Here is a 22832-nt window from a genome sequence, read left to right as displayed (position 1 = left end):
TGAGCCAAGATAGAGTCTGATGCTCAACTGACAGAGCCACTCACTCACCCCTGGCTGGCTGTTACTCAAATCCACAAATAAGGTGGGAGAGGAAAGGAATTAACATTACTTGAGCATTGCCTGTATTGTATGTACTTAAAGTAAAACAGCATATAGTATTTACAATGACTATGTGCTCTTACGCTATTTTCAGATGAATGGAGTTTGAGAAAAATGAAGTGATTGCCTGGTGTTTCATAGCTAGTCCGTGAAGGAGCCAGAACTGCTCACTGTGATTCCTACTGCCTCAAAGCTGGCTGGTAAGTGTTTGGAACTTACTGACTAGACAGTGTTAAGTTAGTGCACCTGATTACATGTATCAAACTTACCTGTTTGTTTCTTTTTCATTTCCTGCCCACCGTTGCATTTTCACATCACCTGAATATATAAAGGACATTAGGGTTTTAGCAGTTTTCTGTTTATCCAGTGCAGTTTGTAATATAGCCAACTGAGGTGATTCAAGGAAGACCATCTTAAGGAACCAGAAGCACCTGGTTTGGATGTAGATGTAGTCTCTGCTTTTTTGTCATCATCACCACCATCGTCCTGTGTGATCTCTTGTTTTTTAATTGGAATATTTAATTACTTGTATTTAATATACTTATTAATTAATAATATTGGATTTAAGTCTATCATCTTGCTATTTGTTTTCTATTTGTCCTATAGTTCTATAGTTTTTTCTCACCACTCCCTTCCTGCCTTTTTTTGGATCAATATAATTTTTATGATTTCATTTCAGTTTTATCTCCTTTTCTGGCTGTTTATCTATAACAGTTTTTGTTTTAGGGTTCCCTTAGGATTTAGATTATATCTCTTAAACTTACCACACTCTGCCTTTAAGTAACATACCACTTCATGTACAGCCTAACAACCTTATAAAAATGTACTTCCATTTCTCCTCTCTTAACCTTTTAAGGCTGCTTGAAATTGTCCCACAGCTCACAAATTATCTGTTCATTTATTATTTAATTAAACTTTTAGTTTTGAGCAGTTGTAAGAGGTAGTACTGAGAGATCCCTAGTTTCCTCCAAGTAGCACAACAACCAGGAACGGACCTGGGTAAAACTCAACATCCTGCACAGCTTCCATCTTCTAGAGCTACAACAGCCCTCTCCCTCCTTCCTGGACGCCACTAACTTATTCTCTATTTCATTTTTAAAAATTGTTTTGAGAATGTTATGTAAATGTTACCAGACCGTGTATAACATTTTGAGATTGGCCTTTTCACTCAGAGTAATCCTCTGGAGATTAATTGAGATTTTTGCTGCATGTATCAATAATCTGTTCCTTTTGGTTGCTGACTATATTCTGTAGTATAGATACTCCACATCTTCTTTAACCACTCACTGATTCAAGGACAGCTGAGCCTCTTCTAGTTTTTGGTTATTTTGAATAGAGCTGCTATAGACATTTGTGTACAGTTTTTTGTGTGAAAGTAAGTTTTCATTTGTTGTTTTTGTTGTTTTTGAGTGAGACGGACAGCATGAGCAGGAAAGGGGCAGAGAGAGAGAAAGAGAGAGAGAGAATCCCAAGCAGCCCCTGCACTCCTAGCACAGAGCCCCACACGGGGCTCACCCACGAAACCGCAAGATCATGACCTCAGTCGAAACCAAGAGTTGGACGCTTAACCAACTAAGCCACCCAAGTGCCCTCAGTTTTCAGTTGTCTTGAATAAATGCCCAGAAGGACGGTTGCTGGGTCATACGACAATTGCATGGTTAGTTTCCTAAGAAACTGACAAACTGTGGGCACGTGGGCGGCTCAGGCGGTTAAGTGTTCACCTCTTGGTTTCCGCTCAGGTAATGATCTCATGGCTTTGTGGGTTCCAGCCCTGCATCAGGCTGTGTGCTGACAGCACAGAGCCTGCCTGGGATTCTCTCTCTCCTCTCTCTGCCCCTTCCCTACTCGCACTGTGTCTGTCTCTCTCAAAATAAATAAATAAACTTAAAAAAAACTGAAAAACTGTTTTCCAGGGTGACTGCAGCATTTTATTTTACATTTCCATCAGTAACACACCAGTGAATCAGTTGCTCTGCATCCTTGCTGGCATTTGGTGTTGTCACTATTGTTTTATTTTAGTTATTCTGATAGATATTTATGGTATTGTGGTTTAATTTGCATTTCCCTCATGGCTAATGATACTGGACATCTTTTGTTTATTTGTCATCTGTGTATCTTCTTCAGTGAAGTCTCTCTTCACATATTTTGCCCATTTTGTAATTGGATTGCATGTTTTTTTAAATTTTTTATTTTATTTTATTTTATTTTATTTTTTTTACTATTGAGGTTTGAGAATTCTTTACATATTCCGGAAATATATTACGAAGTATGTGCTACTACTTCTTGGATATGTGGTTTGTACGCATATTCTCCTACTTTATAGCTTGTCTTTTCATGCTCCTAACAGGATCTTTTGTGTAGAAAAATTTTTAAATTTTGATGAAGTCTAATTTACAGTTTTTTCTCTTATGACTAATACATTGTGTGTTAGGTCTAAGAACTCTTTGCTTAGCCCCAGGCCCTAGAGATTTTCTTTTGTTTCTTTATAAACATTTTACATTTACATTTTTACATTTTACATTAATGTCTGTGGTCCATTTTGGGTTTATGAGTTGTGATACTTAGGTTGGGATTCATTTTTTCCCTATGGATACCCAGTTGCTCCACCACTGCTTTTTGAAAAAGCCATGTTTCCTCTATTGAATTGCTTGTGCACTTTTGTAGAAGAAGAAGAAGAAGAAATAAGTTGAGCATATTTGTATGGATCTATTTCTGGGTTCTTCATTCTTTTCCACTGATCTTTCTATTGTATATTCCTTTGCCAGTAACACACAGTCTTGATTGTTACAGCTGTTTAATAAGACTTGAAATTGGGTAGACCAGTTCCTTCCATGTTACTCTCCTTTTTTAACCTGACTTATTCTTTCTAGATCCTTTGCCTTTCCATATAGATTTTAAAATAATCTTGTCTATATGTTCAAAAAGTCTGGTGAAATTTTTACAAGAATTGCATGAAATCTGTATGTCAGTTTGGGGAGAGCTCACATCTTTCTTATGCTGAATCTTCCTACTATGAACCTGATATTTATCCCCATTTGTTTAGATCTTTGATTCTTTCATCATCATTTTGTGGTCATCAGTATTCCAATGCTGTACATGTTTTGTTAACGTTCATTAATTTTTAATTTTCTTTTGTCTGTGTTTCTTTTTTCTTTCTCTTTTTAAGTTTTTTAATGTTTATTTATATTTGAGAGAAAAAGAAAGAGACAGAGACAGTGCATGAGCAGGGGAGGGGCAGAAAGAGAAATAGAGACAGATCCGAAGCAGGCTTCAGGCTCTGAGCTGTCAGCACAGAGCCTGACGAGGGGCTTGAACCCATGAGCTGTGAGATCATCACTTGAACCAAAGTCAGATGCTCAACTGATTGAGCCACCCGGGTGCCCCTCTCTGTGTTTCTTTTTGGATAGTTTTTATTGCTATGACTTCAAGTTGACTGTGTGTTTTTTTTTTTAATCTGTTTCCCTCCACCCCCATATCTAATCTGTTCTTAATTCTGTTTAGTGTATTTTTTTAATCTTTTATTTATTATTTTTGAGACAGAGATAGAGCATGAGCAGGGAGGGGTAGAGAGAGAAGGAGACAGAATCGGAAGTAGGCTCCAGGCTCTGAGCTGTCAGCACAGAGCCCGATGCAGGGCTCGAACCCAGGAACGTGAGATCATGACCTGAGCCGAAGTAAGAGGCTTAACCGACTGAGCCACTCAGGCGCCCTGTGTTTAGTGTATTTTTAAAAATTTATTTGAGAAAGAGAGAAAGAGGAAGTGTGGGACTGTGGGGGAGAGGGGCAGAGGGAGAGAGAGAATCTTAAGCAGACTCAATGGTCAGCATGAAGCCTGATGAAGGGCTTAGTCCCACAACCCTGGAATCATGAGCTGAGCCAAAATCAAGAGTCAGATGCTCAACCGAGTCACCCAGGCACCCCTCTGTCCAATGTATTTTTTTCCAGTTTATTTATTTTGAGAGAGAGAGAGAGAGACAGTACATGTGTGCACTTGGGGACGGGGCCGGGAGAGAGGTAGAGAGAGAATCCCAGCAGGCTCTGCACCATCAGCGCAGAGCCTGTTGTGGGGCTCAAACTCACAAACTGTGAGATCATGACCTAAGTTGAAATCAAGAGTTGGATACTCAACCAGTTGATCCACCCAGGTGCCCCTGAGTTAGGTCATTTCTCTCTTTTGTCTCTACTTAATTTTTGAATCTGCAGATGCAATTATAATAACCTTTAAATGCCGTTGTCTCCAAAATCTTTAATGACTATTTCAGCAGTTTTCTACTTCTTAGATTATGAGTTACTGGTCCAACTAGGTAGTATTTTTAAAAACCATGTATTCAGTAATAGAGACTGTGATTCTGAATTCTCGGGTGACGTCCCCACTACCACTCTAAAACCCACGAAAGGACTTCTTCGTTATCTCTCTTTGCTGGTGGGAAGGTTTTCCCCCTAATTTATCCTTTCATGGGTCCAGGCATATCGGTCAGTGTGTGTGTTTGTGAGAAGCCCTAATTCCTACCCCTTGTTTCATGTGGCCTCCTGAATATTACAATTCAACCTCCTCAGGCATCAAGATCTTCAAATCGCTACCATTTCTACTCATGTTGGCCAAAGCATTCAGTGCAGCTAAACTCATTGGTTTCCTGTGAGCTAGGTATAAAGTGATGTTATAAATTGTATCTTATCCTAAATTTCTAGATACTAGTTTATATCATTCCCTATATTGCCTTAAATGGAACCCTGTCTGATAACAATTTTTGTCTCAAAATATTACAGTATTTATACAGTTAGTGCCATTTTTCCATTTAGCGTAACACTTGTCTGATAATATCTTTAACTTTCAGTCCTTTTGCATCTTTATGTTATAATAATACCTTGTGAATATATGACATTTTCCCCCTTAGATAAACCTTAGAGTCATTTTCACAACATCCAAAACAAATGCTGTTATAGTTTTATTTGGGTAGGACATTTCCTCCCACTTTCTTCTTCTTTTTCTTTTTTTTTTTCAAAATTGTTTGAAATCGGACTTACAGGTCAAATCAAGATGAGCGCCCTTTATTTGAAAAACTACCTCTGCCTTTCCATTTATAAATGTTTTTATTGCTGCTGCTGTTGTTGTTTTAGTCCCTGTGTATTTAAATTTTTATTCATCTATGTCTTAAACATTTATTATTATGTTTATTCTTAAGTTTTTTGGTTGTTTTGTTGCTTTGGTGACTAAAACCTCTCCCTGCCCTATATCTCCACATAGTAGGTTGAGTAATTTTTAAAAAGATTTTTTTAATGTTTTATTTATTTTTGAGACAGAGAGAGACAGAGCATGAGAGGAGGAGGGGCAGAGAAAGAAGGAGACACAGAACCGGAAGCAGGCTCCAGGCTCTGAGCTGTCAGCACAGGGCCTGACGCGGGGCTCGAACCCACAAACGTGAGATATGACCTGAGCCGAAGTCGGAGGCTTAACTGACTGAGCCACCCAGGTGCCCTAGTTGAGTGATTTGTTAATTCCTAATAAGTAAAGGGAATTTTTACAATATTAAAACATACTTGAACTCTTGGAATGAACCCCAAACAGACTTTGTTGTTTTCCCACAATTTTCAAGAGGAGAAGCAGGTAGAACAAACTACTATGTCATCTTAAAACTAGGAACACTAAAAACAGATTTTTTTTTTAACATGAGAAGATTTGTCAGTTTCTCCTGGTGGGCAGGGAGGAGAGGTTTTAGGGAGGCTCCAGGATCGTAGGGACAGAGGATACTTAGAGCTGAGCAGAGGGAAACATGGCTGCAGCCCCAGCATAGAGACAGACTTCCAGAGCAGCGAAATAGGACAACCAATCTAAATGTTTATGTTTGTTTTTAAGTATGTGTCTATGATTTTTCCATCATTCTTCATTCCTAGGGGTATTAGTAAGGCTATGGCTTTGGGTGTTGATTTGAACCCAAATTAGTGTGGTTACGCATGGTGAAAACTTATTCCTCGCTTATGTATCACTGAAGTTAAGCAGTCTAGGGCTGGTACAGCAGCTTTATGATACCACCCAGCAGCTCTGTGATCCTCAGGAACCACAGCCTCACTCACATGGTTCAAGATGCTCAGCCCCTGCTCAGCCTTCCACCCAGCTGACGGATACTGGGCTAGGAAATGCACATTCCTTCTCTTTAAGGACATGGCCTCACTTTTTCTTATAGCCTGTTAATCAGAAGTTGGTCATGTTGTTACACTCTGATTTAAAGACGGCCAGGAAGTGTGTTATTTTTTCAGGACTGTCTTTGGCTTGCTATAGATTCTGTTACTATATAAAGGAGCAATAGAGATTAATAGACAAGTGGGTTCTGCTTCTGCAGGCCTTTTGTAACTTGGCGTGTGCCTGTCCTGGTACCCTTAGGAGTCAGAGCTTCAGGTTACTTTGGAGGCCTTACTTTCTTATCTGTAAGATTAGTGACTGATTCATGATGTAAAATTTGGGCCCAGCATTTCTATGACATTGTGATCTCCTCATTCCTTCCTATTTCTTTAGTCAAGCCCTCAGTCCTAGCTAAAGGTCTGCTAAAGGAAAACAACAACAACAAAAACAAGAAACCAAACAAGCAAAAAACAATGCCAAGAACCCCCAGCTATCACTCTGCTGAATCCTGGGATCATTTTTCTATCTGAACAAGAGAAGCCATGAAAGTGCTCACTTCAGGAAACAGTGATGATCAAGGTCAAGGCAAAACTCAGAAGGGCTCCTGATCAATGTTATGACTCCAGGCATAATATATATCCTACCTCCAGTGGCAGGGAAATGAAGGGTTCTATTCTGGATTTGGATTTGGAGCCTTTGGCCGATGTCAACAGCAAATGTTTGTTGCACGCTTTCTTTGTTGCCAGGCCTTGTGCTTCCGCTGAGGATAATGGTGTTGAACTAGATATAGTCCGTGATTTCTGGAGTGAGCAGATAAGTTAAATAAACTGGTATCATTAAAAAAGCACACATGTGCCAAGTATGGAGAAATACAGAGTGCTGTGATGGCACGTTACTGGGGGGCCTGCTTTATTCTGGGTGCTCAGGGAAGTCTTGCTTTCTGAGGGAAATGGGATTTGAGCAGAGGCTTCAAACAGTCAAAGTTGGGAGAGTGGGAAGTGTATTCTAGGTTTAGACAACACTATGTTCAGCAAGTGTGCCTGAAGTTGATAGAGGAGGAAGAATGGGAGTGCTAAGAGCGGCTGGAGTGGTGCATAGGGCCATGCTGCCAATCACATTCCAGTGCTGTAGCATCGTGGATCAGAACCTAAGGATTGTCTGATCCAGTGGCTTTTAGTGCTGGTCCCCTCCTCCAGGCCCCCCCCCCACCTTTTGGAATTTTATGGGAGTATTTTTGTTACAATGTTTGGTGGTGTTTGATGGGAGCCTGGAGTGCCAGGAATCCTGCAATGCCAGAAGGGTTCTGCCTATTTGAAACAGTTTTCACAGACTTTAAAGACATTCATCTAGGTAAAAACTGTTTATAAATGATCTGATTCTAGAAACTGTTTTTCAGCTAAACACTTATTTTTTAAGTTAATTTAATTATTTTGAGAGCGTGCAGGAGTGAGTGTGCACATGCACAAGTGGGAGGGGGGCGCAGAGAGGGAAGGGGAAAGGGAGAGAGGCAGAGAGAATCCCAAGCAGGCTCAGCACTGCCATTGACGGGGAGGATCATGACCTGGGCCAAAGTCAGACGCTTAACCGACTGAACCACCCAGGTGCCCCTAAACACAGTGATTTCTACACTGTTTTAACATACGTTGGTTCTCCAGGAATATAACTACTGTAAAATCAAAAGACTGTACTGTTTCACTTAAACTTTACCAAAAAGCGTTCATCAGTTTGGATCATACCTTGTGATTTTTGAAACACCAGTGTTAAGACAGCATTGTGGCTGTGACGTTCAGGTACAGTCCATGTGAAAAGGCAAATATCCCACACTTCATTAGATCTCCTTTAGCACTCAAGACCAGATATTTGCATATTGAAATGTGTATTGTCGCTCCTCTAATAAAGTATAATATTAGTTTTTTAAAATGTAGGTTGTTTAGTGACAGGAGACTAAAGCAGTCACTAGGAATTGTTACAAAAAGACTGCTTTAGGTCTGACAGAGAGTGATCGATCCACTGGCCCAGTGCGGAAACTCGCAAATCCGGTAGTACCTGGAGCTTTACTAAGATACAGATCCCCGGGATCATCACCCGGGGTGAATCCAGCGCTGGCCCCTCCTCTTCCCCAGCCCACCTCGGGGAACAAGTGTCCCCGGAAACTCAGACACGCAGGACTAGCGTGTAGGACGCAGGAGTCTCCGGCACCGAGACTCAGGCTACAGGGGCGGGGCCAGAGCGCTACCAACGGGGCACAACGCTGCTCCTAGAGAGGCTCGGCCGTGGCCTGGTGACGCACTTCCGGTCGCGCCGCGGAGCCTCCTGCTGCGGAGGTGAGTGTGGGGCTGCAGGCGGCGGGGGCGGTCCCCTGGCGGGTAGCTGTGGGTGCTGTGGGAATTAGTCTCCGGCGCGTGCCGCAGGGGAAGGAAGGGGGCCCGCGGCCCTCCTCTGCCCGTCCTCGACTCCCCCTTTGGACTTGGTGGCCAAATACGTTGCACCCCGTGGAAGGCGAAGCCTGGATGACCATCACAGCCACGGAGCCCCGAGCATTTGGCATTTTGTTCGGGGAAGATGCTGCTGACCTTTTCGGAAGATATGTCGGAGCAGCCAGGGGGTGGAATATTTGCAGGAGTGAGGCGGCTTGAAGTGATAATACGAGTGTTTTGACATGTTGAAGTCGTACGGGGGCTCTTACCTATATGCATTTCAAGTATGGACCGTACGCTTCCTGACTCGTAACATAGGGTCGTGAATCAGGGTTCAGTAGGAGAGCAGAAAAGCAGAGCCCTCCCAGTCACCCGGGAGCAGAACCAGCCCACCTCTTTGGAGGGCATTGTCTTCTGGAGCTGGCAGTCCTAAAAGGTAACTTGGCCCTACTCCCGGGCGGTTGGGATGGCAATGATCTGGGGGTGATTTATAATCACTTAGGTGCGAAGTCCTAGAATATACATGAAATAGCCCCAGAATTGCTCATTCATACCCTCACGAAAAGCAATTTTACTAAAATACTTTTACTACAACACTAAACTATAAAGCAGTAATTAAAGCATGAAATACATATGTAAAAAAATGTGTCTGGAAGGTGACTAGTAGTATTTGCAGAGGAAAATATATGGCCTTAATATGTTTTAATTGCCAAGTAGGGAAGAATGAATTGAATTAATAAGTCATGTATCCTCATGAAGCATTTGGGCACAGGTTTTTTTAGCCTTATAGTATCTAGTTAAAATACTGTTTTCGGAAGTTATTTAGTTCTTTTCCTTCCCACCACTTAAGTGTGGTTATATTAGTTACTTGTAGCTTAGTTAGGCTCAGTTGCTATTGTTTGTATTCCTTTTTGGGTCGTCACCCCATCCCGTCCTGGTTGGTTGATATAATGTCTGGATTTGTGAAACATTACTGTGGTTATGAGTGTCAACAAAAAGGCACACCCCTCTCCCCTGCCAATTTCATCTACCCTATTTCATTCCATTCTGTTTCCATCACAGGCTCCTTTCACTTCCTACTCGCATTCTCCTTAGTTTCTGATTTGTCCTTTTTTTTTTTTTTTTTGTTCAGATGATCAGATATCAGATACACATGTATTTTCTTAATACTCCCATATTTTGGTGCGCATAAGGCACCTTTTGCATTTGCTTGTTTCATTTGAAGATATGTTCTGGAAATCACTCCATATCATAGAGATAAGTATCTTTTTTAAAAATGTTATTCATGTATACTGAAGACTGCACCTAGCATGGCATTTAAGAAGCATAATAGTAAGATGAGCACCCATGAACACACCACCCCATTAAGGAGGAGAACATTTGCAGGACTGTTGCATCTGTCTGTGTGCTACTTCTCAACCCAGCTCCCAGTTTCCTACCTCTAGAGGTAACAACTGTCTTGAATTTTGTATTAATCATTGTCTTACTTATTTGTAGAATAATTTTATCACACAAAATATGCCTGTAAGCAATATGTTTTGTTTTTGAGCTTTATGAAAGTGGCATCATAGTGTCTATAATCATCTCGGACCTGTATGACTCAATTTTTTTTAAAGAGCATTTTTATTTTTATCATTTTATTTAAACTTAATTTTTTTTGAGAGAGAGAGAGAGAGAGAGAGAATGCATGTGTGTGCTGGGAGGGGCAGAGAGAGAGAGAGAGAGAAGACTGACGTTTAGCCAACTCCGCCACCTGGTGCCCCTCTTGTAACTCAATATTATGTTCCTGAAGTCATCTGTGGTGTTGTGTGTAATTGTGAGCCGTTCATTTTTACTGTGGGGTAATGTTCATTTTGGGGGGAAGGGGGCAATGTTCATTTAAAAAATGTTAGGACAGGGGCGCCTGGGTGACTGTCAGTTGAGCATCTGACTTCAGCTCAGGTCACTGAGTTCGAGCCCCACGTCGGGTTCTGTGCTGACAGCTCAGAGCCTGGAGCCTGCTTCAGATTCTGTTTCCTTCTCTCTCTACTTTTTCCCCATTCACACCCTTGTGTCTCTATTCTTTCTGTCTCTCTCTCAAAGGTAGAATAAAAACATAAACAATTTTTTAAAAAAACAGGACAATTATATATTCTCAGTGGATATGTAAGTTGTTTCCAGTTTTTTGTTATTAAAATACTAATAATTTGTACATATTTTCTAAATATGAGAGTTTTCTAGGGCATAAAATTTAAAATTTAGGCATGAATATTGAACTTGATTAAATGTCTTTGGCATCTGTTGGGATTGAGAGTGTGTTTATCTTTCTTCGATTTATTCATGTGGAAAAGTATACTAACCAGTATCCTGATGCTGAGCGTCACTTGCGCTCCTGGGATGGTCCCTTTTAGTCATGGCGTGTCACTTGAATGAACCACTTGAGTCTGTTCCTTTACAGTGGGGATTTTTCTGTCAGTGTTCAGAAATGAGACTGCTCTGTGGTTTTTATATCAGTATTGTGCTGGCATCATAAAAAGGACTGGGAATCTTACTTTGCTGTTCTCTCCTATGGTTTCAGCAGTCTTAGAATTACTCATTTCTTAAAGACTTGAAAAGATTCGTTCATGATGCATATGGGTTCAGTGTTTTGTGAGCATTTGCTCTTTACTGGCTCAGTTTAATTAGGTAAAAGTGATCGTGGATTACAGAAAAATATCTACATAATAAAACGAGTAGACTTGGTTTATTAGATTGAAATAGAATTATATGTTTTATTATAAAATAGGTTTTCTTTTTAAGCATTTGTAGAATATATTTTAGGCACTTCAGCAAAAAATAAAAAATAAAAAGCCCTCAAAACTTTGTAAAGCAGAAGTCAATAGATCAGGTTATTTAAACACATGCAGTAAAGCCAGAAATTATGGACAGAGGAGGCATTAATAACAAACTATCCTAAGCAATTCTGTGGTTAGAGACAAAACACAGTTCCTGATCAGCTATAAAATATAATTAGTATAATTAAAACAAAATATTTTTTTAAAAATCCTCTGGCATCTGGCTAATAGTATATTCAGAGGGAAAATTTATGGCCGTACAGATTTTAATTGCTAAGTAGGAACATAAATATAAATGAATAAATGATGCATCCTCAGGAAGGTAGGGAAAAAGCCTTTGGTAGTCTAGCTTCCTCCCAAAGCAAAACACCGCACAGAGCTTTGTGTGCAGGCACTTAATTTGGGAATGTGTTCCGAGGGCGGCGTGAATGACAAGGAGTAAAACAGGAGGGGGCGCCAATGCCAGGATGCATTGTCAGGCTGGCCTGTCTGTAGGCAACTGGTGCTCAGTCCTGCAGGATCTCTGAGGAGCCTTGGAATCTCAGAGCTACTAATGCAGGGGACTGAAGGGGAAAATATTTATTCATTGACATCTGTCTCCTCTTAGTCAAGGGTGGCCTCGCAAGCATTAACCCTTCTGTGTTTCAGGACCTAGCAGGTGTCCACACGTATTGGCAGATGTCCCACGAGGGACGCCAGAGAAGGCAACCACATGTGGTATAGATCCTTGAGGAGGCATTGGTAGGTTGTCCCTGCGCAAAACCGATCAAACCTCTGGGACTGGACTGAGACCAGAGGATTTGGAGTGGCCCATAAGGTGTCTCTTACAGAACTAAAGAAACAAAGAAAGCAGAATGTAATGAAGGAATTACAAGAGTGATGCTCTAAATAGAAAAGCTTGTTCTTTAAAAAGAAAACAGCATTCAAATAGACAAATCATTGTTATACTTGACTTTACTAGTCAGCTCAGGCTGCCATAACAAAATACAATAGGCTGTCTGGCTTAAACAACAGAGATTTATTTCTCACAGTTCTGGAGGCCGGAAGCCCGAGATTAAGTTGCCACACAGTTTGGTTTTTGATAAGGGCTCTCCTTGAATTACAGGTGTCTTGTCGCTGTGTCCTCACATGGTAGAAAATGAACTCTGGTGTCTCTTCCTCTTTTTATAGGGGCACCAGCCCTATGAGATTGTGGCTTTGTTCAACCTTATTGCCTCACGGGATCTATAACCAAATATCGTGTTGGGGAGAGGACTTCGTTATGTGAATTGGGGGGTGGGCGTGTTCCATCCATAACATTAACATAGGGGAAAGGGTCTAGAAAGCACACATATTCAAAAAAAATGGGAAAAACAAAGTACCTCCAGATATGGAGGAAATGGAAAGAATCATGAACCAAGGGTTTTCCACAGTTTTGCACTAGAGTGAAATCCTAGGAGACATAGATTGATATTTTAGGAAAACACATGTTTTCAAGACTGACTTTGGGAGCAGGAACCAGAAAATAACCAGTCCGTGTGTTTTGAAAACAATGAACAAGGGGTGCCGGGTCACGGGACCCTAGATAATAGAGTGACCCCTCGTAGGGAGCCAAGGCCCTGGCTGTTTTCACTGTCAGAGGGCTGGAAAGCATGAGGCGGCGGCATGGGACCTCAAGGGTCAGCCTGGGCCGTGTGGGAGGCTGGCCTCCCGAGATGTCTGCAGAGGCATCGGGGCTCTTGAGAACACTCGGTGATGTAAGGGGACAGGCAGGATGTAGGGGACAGCTGTCTCCTCCAGCCCCCTGGGCCATGACTCTGAGACCTCTGTGCTGGGGCTGCAGCTGTGCTGGCCTGGCTTCCCTTGCAGTGTAATCAGGGATGATCCTTGTTTAGAGAAGAAATAAGCCCATGATCTTGGTAATGTTCTATTTCTTGAGCTGAATTGTTGCTTTGTTTTATTTTTTAGGCTCTCTATACATTTTATGTATTCTCTTGTGTATGTGACATCTGTCAGAACTGTAAAGTCCTAGGGTACCTGGCAGTGAGCATCAGGGTCATGGCTGGGAGGGGTCCTGGGCATGGGTCACCCCCTCTTCCTGTGGCAGCTCCCGCCTGGACACTGGCTGCCTGTCTCACATCTTCTCTGAGGGGCTGTGTTGTTCCTGCAGGGGCGGGGCTTGCTTCACACCTGTCTCTCTTTTTCCTCAGCTCCAGCCCTTCTCTGAGAGGGAGAGCCGGTGATGGCAGCCATGCTCCTGACAGCCTGGCCCCAGGTGAGCTGTGGGTCCTTCAGCTCTTCCTCTGAGCAGTTTCACATTGAAGAAAACCGAAAAGGGAAGCTGGTGAGCTTTGTGATGGAGGCTGGAGGGCTGCTCCTCGCTCTGGCCTGGAACTCGTGGGAAGAGCAGTGACGTGAGGGGATGGAAGCAGCAGGAAAGCGCCCTCAAAGTCAGGGGTGAAGTGTTCTGCACACTGAGGTTCTTTGTTCCTCTGGTGCATAGGAGACAGGAAGCTGCCTGTGGAGGGTGCTCCGTGCCCGGATGTGAATGGAGGAGGGTAGTACCGGGGTGGGATGTCCTGGGACCGAGGCATAGGTGAGTAGGAGTAGGATCAGATCAACATGAAGGATGGCTGTGCCTCTAATGCGGTGTGCAGACGAGGGGAGTGGCGTCTGCAGAGGGAAAAAGAAGTCCGATGGGACGGGGTGTCTCATGTTATGGAGAGACTTTCTTTCAGGTCTTGGGTGCAGGGGCTCAAACTCTAGGTCTCTGATGAGAGCTCTGGGCCCTCCCCCTTCCTCAGAAAAATAAGCATGTAAACCACATTTTCCACAATTTCAGGGACTTCACAGATGCCCTGAAGCACATCCATGGACCTCCATGGACTACAGGTTGGGACTAACCGTAGTCACAGTAATTCCAGTAGGGTTGTTTGCGGTCGCTGTGCTGCTGGCATAATACTAAGCACTTGCATGGATTGCTCAGTCTTGACCTCTGCCCTCGACATAAATACTGTGTTGTACTCACTCTACTACAAAACACAGGAAGGCAGACGGGAGCAGAGTGCCTGCCCAAGGTCACACAGCCGTTATGTGGTTCTTCACTGCTCATCCCTGTGACTCTGTAGTCAGTGATGTTAACGTGGTCAGATTTGTCATGGCTGTGTAGGGAATAATTTTCAGGGTGATTCGAAAGGAAGGTGACCACTTCAGAAAGAATTCCATCGGTCCAGGTGACATGGGCCTCATCAAGGAAAGTAGATGTTAAAGAAAAAGAACTCAATTCGAGGAAGGCTTACCAAGATCTTTAGGATGTAGAGTCAAAGATTGGGGATAGAGTAAGGGAGAGGGAGGAGTCAGGAACAATCTCCAGGACTCTAGCTGAGGTTTCCTGCACAGATGGCGGTGGGGAGGGAGGGTTGAATTCAGGAGGCGCCAACTTACTGAAGGAAAGGGTGGTGGTGGTGGCCAGTGAAGGTATTGAATTTTGTGCAGGGAAGTTCCATGGCCCGTCCAAGGTCACAGGTGAGTGACTCGCAGACTCACCCAGTGGTTGCACTATGATTGCTGATGGGTGGATGTCAGCAGAATCAAGCAAGACAGATCCTGGCAAAGAGGAATTGAGGGTATATCCCTGCCAGTGCGTCCCCCAGTTGAGGTGGGCAGGGAGAAAATGCGACCAGAGGCTGCAGCTGTCCGGAAGGGAGGCATCAACCCTGATGCAGGGCTCGTGCCGGGCGCAGGGCGTAGTGATGCAGAGACGGGCAGCTGGAAGGGTGGCAGAGCAGCTGGCCACAGGGAGGGCTGATCTCCCCTCTTTCCCAAACTCTGGAGAAGCGTGAGTTCTTGGGTAAAGTTGGGAAGGATGAAGCCTGATGGGAGCATGTAACAAAATGCCGGGTTTCCAGTGAGACCCGTCTGGAGGCTGGAGGTGCTCGGACGGTCGCGCAGCCCCTCGTGGCAGGGTCAGTGGCAGGAATCCAGTGGTAGACGGGGGCTGGACGAGATGGAGGCCGTAGCTGTTCTCTGGGGGTGGCTGGAGGTTTATGGGGATGGGGATCAGGGTGGGCATGCTGGTGGGCAAGTCCTGAGCAGCATCTGTCCCTGAGGACGTGGCCTAGCAGAAGGAATGGAGTTGCTTTGGGGGAGCTTAATTATGGGCACTTTTCCCTGTCATCCCAACTTAGGATATCTTTTATAAATGTAAAATATGGCATGAGGTTTCCCCACCATGAGAGAAGTCAGATAATTCTCCATGGTTTACTTTCCAGGTGCTTTTTCTCAAACCTTTCCCCTTATTATTAATTTTGTGCTCTTCACAAGCTCCCTCCCCAAGCCCTTATACTGCCCTCTGCCCCTCACCTAGGGCCTGAGCCATGGAACTGGCCCTAGGGCAGCAGGAACCTGTTGTTTCAGAAGTCGGTGACCTTCGAGGACGTGGCTGTGTACTTCACCCAGACGGAATGGGATGGCCTGTCCCCTGCACAGAGGGCCCTGTACAGGGATGTGATGCTGGAGAATTATGGGAATGTGGCCTCCCTGGGTAAGGCCTCTCTCCCCCTGGGACCCAGACTCTGCCAGTTGGGGTTTCCTGGCTTACTGACCCCTACCAGGGTGCAGGTGGGGTCTGTAGTTATCCTTTACTGAGTGGGAGCCCCAGGGGCTGAGATTCCTAATCCCCCTTGAGTTAGGGATTGCTGGGGAGAGTGAACCCCAAGCCCTTCCTGGGCCAGTATAGGACTTTGCTGGGACTAGTGTGCACTCTTTACCCCACTCTCGAAGTTGTGGTTTGGATACAGTGTGGAAAAACGAAACTCACTGCTCCACATTATCTTCAGGTTCACCCTCATCTGACCTGCATCTCTTGGTCTTCTGGCCTACAATCCAGGCCATTCCCAGCTCCTCCCACACCTTCTCAAGCACACTCCCCCTCTCCCCATACACACATACACCTTCCAAGCCACTCCCCTCTTCCCCATTGTCTTTAGGTGGGGGACCCCCTACAGCTCTTATTTTCCCTTCCCATTGCCAGGACAACCAGAGAAGAAGCTTAAAAACTCATCTGTGGGAGATTATTCACTTGTCTCTCCTCTTTCTTTCCCCCTAAACAGGATTTTCACTTCTCAAACCTGCTGTGATCTTGCAGTTGGAGGGAGCAGGGGAGCTGGGGGACCCATCTCTACTGGTGGCTGGAACAGAAGTAGGCTCCCAGGGCGTCTGGACTGGTAAGAGAGTTTAGCTCTTTAGGAAGAAAATCAACATTAGCATCTTACAAACATGCCACATTTATAAGCCAGCTTTAGAGAGTAAAATTTAAATAATATTGATGATTTATAGAGATGTGTCCGGTAGAGACCTGATTATTTTTGCAGTTTGCTGTTTCTTTCTAATTCCAAGAGCAGATCTTTTTTCATATGTCTTATTCTAATTGTTTTCAGTCCTCGTTTTGGAATTCTGCCTTCCTCAGATGAAACGGACGGATTCAGTATTTTGGGATCCTTGCTACTTTCTAAACATTGTACATTCAATGTGATGGTTGGAGACTTAACAGTCCTTTTGTACAAAAAGAAGAAAAGTTAGAAGTCCAGTCCTTGGAGTAGACTTTCCTGAGGTTCAATCCCAACTGCTATTCCTAGTTATAGGACTTCCTGGTTGTGACTTTGAGCAGGGCAGTGATTCTCTAAGATTCTCTAAGATTCAATGTGTTTATCCCTGAAAATAGAATAATAAAATGAGAAAACAGTGCTAGCCTTGTGGGTTGAGCATTACATGAGACAATACATATTGAGTTTCTAATTTATTGTGTGTGCTCAGTGAAATATTTTATTATTATTATTTTTGAGAAGACAGCTTAAACTGTGGGAAATAAGACGGAAGGAAGTGCTCTCAGTTCAGGGCTTCTCAAATCATGTGCAAATGAATCACCTCGTGACTTGTAAATATGCATATTGTCATTTAGCAAGTCTGGTGTGGGGTCAAGAGTCTACATTTCTACATTCTCAGGTTCTACCTATGTGTCTGTTTTCCAGACCATACTTGAAGTAGCAAGCTTCTCATTGGCTTAAGCAGAGTAGTTGCTAGATGATTTTCTATTTCTCATGATTTCCCATTTACTCTCTGCACTTGTGGTCCATAAGATTCTCTTGTCACTTTTCAATGAATCCTCTTATTTAATATACTTAAAAATTGTTTTTGATAGTGTTTATTTTTGAGAGAGAGAGAGACAGAGTTGAGTGGGGGAGGGCCAGAGAGAAGGAGACACAGAATCCTGAAGCAGGCTCCAAGCTCTGAGCTGTCAGCACAGAGTCCAGTGTGGGGCTTACATTCATGGGCCGTGAGATTATGACCTAAACCATAGTCAGACACTTAACTGACTAAGCCACTCAGGTGCCCCATGAATCCTTTAAAAAGACAGTTTCAGTGGATTTGTGTTCCTTGTAGTCATTCAACCAGATGATCCCTAACAAAGGAGGACATGTTTTGCAAAATGAGGAGTTTAAAGTGCATTGCATGTAATATGGAGGGAGCTCCATATAATTGTGGAGCTCCTCAAAGGTGTCTGGATTTCAGTCCGTAGGCAATGGACAATTTTTCAAGTCTTTGAAGTTTTCAAATAACCCGTTACGGTCTTAGCTTAGAATGGAAACATTAATCCAATTAGTGTGTGTTTGTTAATTGGAGTGAGGAATCAGATGTTTTTTAGGCAGACAGAAGGGGAAGGCCTAGGGCCCAAGGCCCATGTCAGCAGAACTAATTCTCTTTTAAAACTGCTTTTTCAGAAGGTCCACCCAGTGATATCTGTTTAAATCTCATTTGCCAGAATTGTATCTTCTGGTCCCCCAGAGGGTGGAAAATACAGTTTTTAGCTATAGTTTTTATTGCTACCTCAGACACATTGGAGGCCATGCTAGTAAGGAAGAAAGGGAGAATGGATATTAGTTAAGTAACTGGTAGCATCTGCCACACTGTAGGATTTGGTAAATAGAAGGTCACTAGTATAGAAAAATTGGAAAAGAATATAAATGTTTGATCCACAGAAGAAGTACAAATTTTAATCAATGAAAAATCTTCATCCTCAGTAGAAATCAATGAAATACAAATTAAAACAGAGATGTTTCACCTAACATACTTGACATAGGCAGGGTAGATTTGAATACCCAGTGAGGGTCCTATAGGGCCAGCCAGGAGAGTCCTTGGCTTTGAGTAGGATAGAAATTAAATGCAAGCCAGGAGGAAGTGAGAGCAGAGTTTACTGAATAGCCCAAGTGATAGAGTATAGCAGATGGAGGGTCTGGGAGACACAGAAAGGAAAGGAGACTCCTTTGCTCAGGGTCTAGGTTTTCTCTTCAGGACTGGAGTCTGGTGTATGTGTCCTTTTTGGGCACCCAGGAACTGGTCAGCACAAAGACAAGTATCCGGGTGTCCTCCATAATTCATTTATTCCCTGCTGCCAGGAGGTTTTGGCATCAAGATGTCTAGATTCAGTTGTCCGGAAAATGTACATGACAGCCTTGCTTGATCATTCCTTAGATGTTACCACCTGTGCTGGAGGAGTCCAAAATATCATTAACTCCTGACTCTTACAGGAAGGACATACATCATTTCTTCCATGAGGCATGTATGCAGCAGGAATTCAGGTCCTAGCAAGAATAGAAGCAGGAAAAGAAGCAAGTAGTTTTTCATGGAGTCCCTTCAATTTCCCTGTCTCATACTGAGAACAATTATAGTAAGTGATGGAGAGAATACACCAAACTGGAATAGACTTCTGGAAGTGAATGTGAATCAGTAGTCTTTCTAGAAAGTACTTTAACAGTACATATCAAGAGCCTTTTAACAGTTTGTCCTTGAAAGCCTGGATATCCCTTCCCAGGGTATCCTGATAATAATTAAAGATACAGACAAAGATGCACATGCACGAAAGTTCATTATATTTTATGTAATGAAATGTTGAAAATAACCTGAATGAATATTCAGTATAGAGAGAATTGATTAAATTAACATACCTCTGCAGAATAGAATGCTTATTTAGTTATTTAAAAAATACTGTTACAGAATATCTAAAGTGCTGGAAAATTACCCTCATTAATGTTAGAAAGACAAATATTTTCAGTTTTGAAAAAATGTTTTTAGAAAAATGATTGGAAGGAAAAGGGTTGAGGGAGGAGATACATCAGATTAGCTGTTGTTAGGTGGTTGTATTTCAGGTAATTTTAATTTTTTTTTTTTTGCATGTTTCTGATATTAGAGATGAATACTATTTTTATAATTGGGAAAAGACCAACAGTATTTTTTAAATGCTTGCTAGGGAAATCTAGGTCATTTGGATCTTTTGAGGGCGATTAGTGAAATACTGGGGAAGGGGGCTTATTAAATGTGGTTGAGGAGCGATGGGAGATCAAAAATTAGAGGCAGCCAATTTTAAGAGCTTTGGGAACAAAGATAGATCCATTGGGACTGTAGGAATTCTAGAAAGAATGTTAGGGATTGACCACTTTTAGGATTGAGGGAAGAAGTAGAAGGAAAGACAAGGAGAATGCAGCAGTGTTCTGGAGGGTTCTTTTCAGGTAAACATATATGGGATTTATTTTTTTGCCAGCTATATTCTATTCCATCTTATGGATGAACCTTAGCTTTTTTGACCTAGTTTGGCGATTTTCAGGAGATCCTGATTAACTATGATTCTTTATTACTTTTACCACCATTCTTTTCTTTTTTCTAACATGGTTCTTACATATTTTGTTTTCTTTTTTTTTTAGTAGATACTGATAGCCAGACTGACAATAACTTGACAAACGAAATATATAAAGAAAAACATAATACATCATTTGAACTTCAGAGGGACATTTCCCAGGAAACCAACTTTTCAGAAGCCTGTATTCTAGAGAAACAGCAGAAAGTCCAGTTAGTAGGAAGCACGAAGAGAGAAAACATCAGTGTCATTGATGGAACAGTGAAAGACGACACCAGCCCCGTGGAGGAGTGTTTCTTTAGTCAGAGTCCAAACTTCTATCACTGTCACACCATCACCACTGGAGAGCAGCCCCTTGAACATATGGGATTGGAGAAAGGCTTCAGCTTTGACACAAAACTTACTCAGCATGAAAGAATGAATTCTGGGGAAAGACCTTTTAAATGCGAAGAATTAGCAGAAACCTTCAGGTGTAACTCTCAGCATCAAAACAGCTACACTGGGGAGAAGCCGTATCAGTGTACGGAGTGTGGCAAAGCTTTTAGTGTTAACGCAAAATTAATTTGGCATCAAAGACTTCATAGTGGGGAGAAGCCCTTCAAATGTGTGGAGTGTGGGAAAAGCTTCAGTTACAGTTCCCATTATATCACACATCAGACCATCCACAGTGGGGAGAAGCCCTATCAGTGTAAGGTATGTGGGAAAGCCTTCAGCGTCAATGGGAGTCTGAGCAGGCATCAGAGAATCCATACAGGGGAGAAGCCCTATCAGTGCAAGGAGTGTGGAAATGGCTTCAGCTGCAGTTCTGCATATATCATACATCAGAGAGTCCACACTGGGGAAAAGCCTTACGAGTGCAAGGACTGTGGGAAAGCTTTCAATGTTAATGCCAAATTAATTCAACATCAGAGAATCCACACTGGAGAGAAACCTTATGAATGTAATGAGTGTGGGAAAGGCTTCAGGTGCAGCTCCCAGCTTAGGCAGCATCAGAGCACCCATACTGGGGAGAAGCCTTATCAGTGTAAGGAGTGTGGAAAAGCCTTCAGTAACAATGCAAAACTCCTTCAGCATCAAAGAATCCACACAGGTGAGAAACCCTATGAGTGTACTGAATGTGGAAAAGCCTTTAGTGCCAAAGGGAAGTTAATCCAGCACCAGAGAATCCACACGGGCGAGAAACCCTATGGGTGTGACGAGTGTGGGAAAGCCTTCAGGTGTAACTCTCAGCTGCGGCAGCATCTGAGAATCCACACCGGGGAGAAGCCTTATGAGTGTAATGAGTGTGGAAAGGCCTTCAACGTCAATGCAAAACTAGTGCAACATCAGAGGATTCACACTGGGGAGAAACCCTTTGAATGTAATGAGTGTGGGAAATGCTTTACTTCTAAAAGAAACCTACTTGATCATCACCGAATCCATACTGGAGAAAAGCCTTATCAATGTAAGGAATGTGGAAAAGCCTTCACTATCAATGCCAAACTGACTAGGCATCAGAGAATACACACTGGGGAGAAACCTTTCAAATGCATGGAATGTGAGAAAGCATTTAGCTGTAGTTCTGACTACATTGTGCATCAGAGGATCCATACTGGAGAGAAACCCTTTCAGTGTACGGAGTGTGGAAAAGCTTTCCATGTTAATGCCCATTTAATTCGGCATCAGAGAAGCCACACGGGGGAGAAACCCTTTAGGTGTGTGGAGTGTGGAAAAGGCTTCAGCTATAGTTCTGATTGTATAATACATCAGACTGTCCATACTTGGAAGAAACCCTACGCGTGTAATGTTTGTGGGAAAGCTTTCAGGTTTAGTTTCCAACTTAGTCAGCATCAAAGTGTCCATAGTGAAGGAAAATCCTAATGAGAAGGATGTAGCAGAAAACTCTCAGTTAATGAAATGGATCAAGTGTCATCAGATTCACCCGGGTGAAAAACCCTGAGAGGAGAATGAATGTAGCATCTTCACATAGAAACAAATTTTGCATCTTCTAAAATCTGGAATGGTGACGGGTTAAAAAGTAACATCTAAAAATGAATAGCTTGTTTTATACCAACAACCAATTAGAAAGCGTAATGAAAGAAAGGGTCCTGTTCCCAATAGCATCAGGAAAAGTGGATTTTCCAGGAATAAACTTAATTATTACACAGGATCTATATGGAGAAATAAATCTCCAGTGAGAGACACAAAGGGAAAAATAGAGAGAGAGAAACCTTGTTCTTGGCCAGGAAAACTCATGAAGATATTCACTCTACCTAAATTTACTTCCTTTTCATTTTTGACAACAAGCATGCATCACTTTTGTACAGAGGATAAACAATAAAAAATTCCTTAGAGAAGATGAATATATTTTGTAATTTCATGGAATGGAGAAAACCTAAGCACAACATGAAAGCTAGAAGCCAACCATAAGGGAACATACCGGTACACTGAGTTTTCAAAATTAAATATATATGTACTTAATAATCCCAAATGCAGTTAAAAGATAAAGCACAAAAGGTGGAAATACCCTTCTAAATTTTGTAATATAAAAGTTTAACATATAAAAGGTCTTAGAAAGTAATATATTAAAACCCATAAAATGACACTAGCAGGCAGTTTTAAAAAATATGTAAAAATGACTAATAGATGTTTAGGCTCAGTCCTCTAAGGTGTGAAAAACACACACACAGTCATACACAGGGAGCCTCCAAACCTCTCTTCCACAGACTCTTTCATAG

At 42.5% G+C, this 22832-nt stretch overlaps 1 protein-coding gene across 6 annotated transcripts; it reads left to right on the top strand.

The window, feature by feature from the left end:
- Window positions 1-217: 217 nt before the first annotated feature.
- On the top strand, window positions 218-22457 carry ZNF23 (zinc finger protein 23). Of its 6 annotated transcripts, none has more exons than XM_029925213.1 (5): window positions 218-299; window positions 13637-13701; window positions 15843-15969; window positions 16538-16651; window positions 20186-22457. In XM_029925213.1, the coding sequence occupies exons 2-5, from the start codon at window positions 13669-13671 to the stop codon at window positions 21973-21975; spliced, it is 2064 nt and encodes a 687-aa protein (XP_029781073.1). In that variant the 5' UTR covers window positions 218-299; window positions 13637-13668; the 3' UTR covers window positions 21976-22457. The 6 variants fall into 6 exon arrangements, with proteins under 6 accessions (XP_029781073.1, XP_029781072.1, XP_029781074.1 ...); XM_029925212.1 differs by having other exon boundaries at window positions 20183-22457; XM_029925214.1 differs by lacking the exon at window positions 218-299 and adding an exon at window positions 8517-8541 and having other exon boundaries at window positions 15793-15969; window positions 20183-22457.
- The last annotated feature ends 375 nt before the right edge of the window (window positions 22458-22832 follow it).

Source organism: Suricata suricatta, chromosome 16 (assembly GCF_006229205.1).
Source record: "Suricata suricatta isolate VVHF042 chromosome 16, meerkat_22Aug2017_6uvM2_HiC, whole genome shotgun sequence".
In the NCBI taxonomy this organism is placed as follows: domain Eukaryota; kingdom Metazoa; phylum Chordata; class Mammalia; order Carnivora; family Herpestidae; genus Suricata; species Suricata suricatta.
This window is presented reverse-complemented; position numbering and strand designations above follow the sequence as displayed.

What these genes read in the sequence shown, in the direction of transcription:
- ZNF23 (XM_029925212.1), top strand. Translation starts at nt 13,669, where the DNA reads ATGGCAGCCATGCTCCTGACAGCCTGGCCCCAG. An exon ending in TGGGAATGTGGCCTCCCTGG is followed by an intron (nt 15,970 to 16,537) that starts GTAAGGCCTCTC and finishes CCCCCTAAACAG; the next exon opens with GATTTTCACTTCTCAAACCT. An exon ending in CTCCCAGGGCGTCTGGACTG is followed by an intron (nt 16,652 to 20,182) that starts GTAAGAGAGTTT and finishes TTTTTTTTTTAG; the next exon opens with TAGATACTGATAGCCAGACT.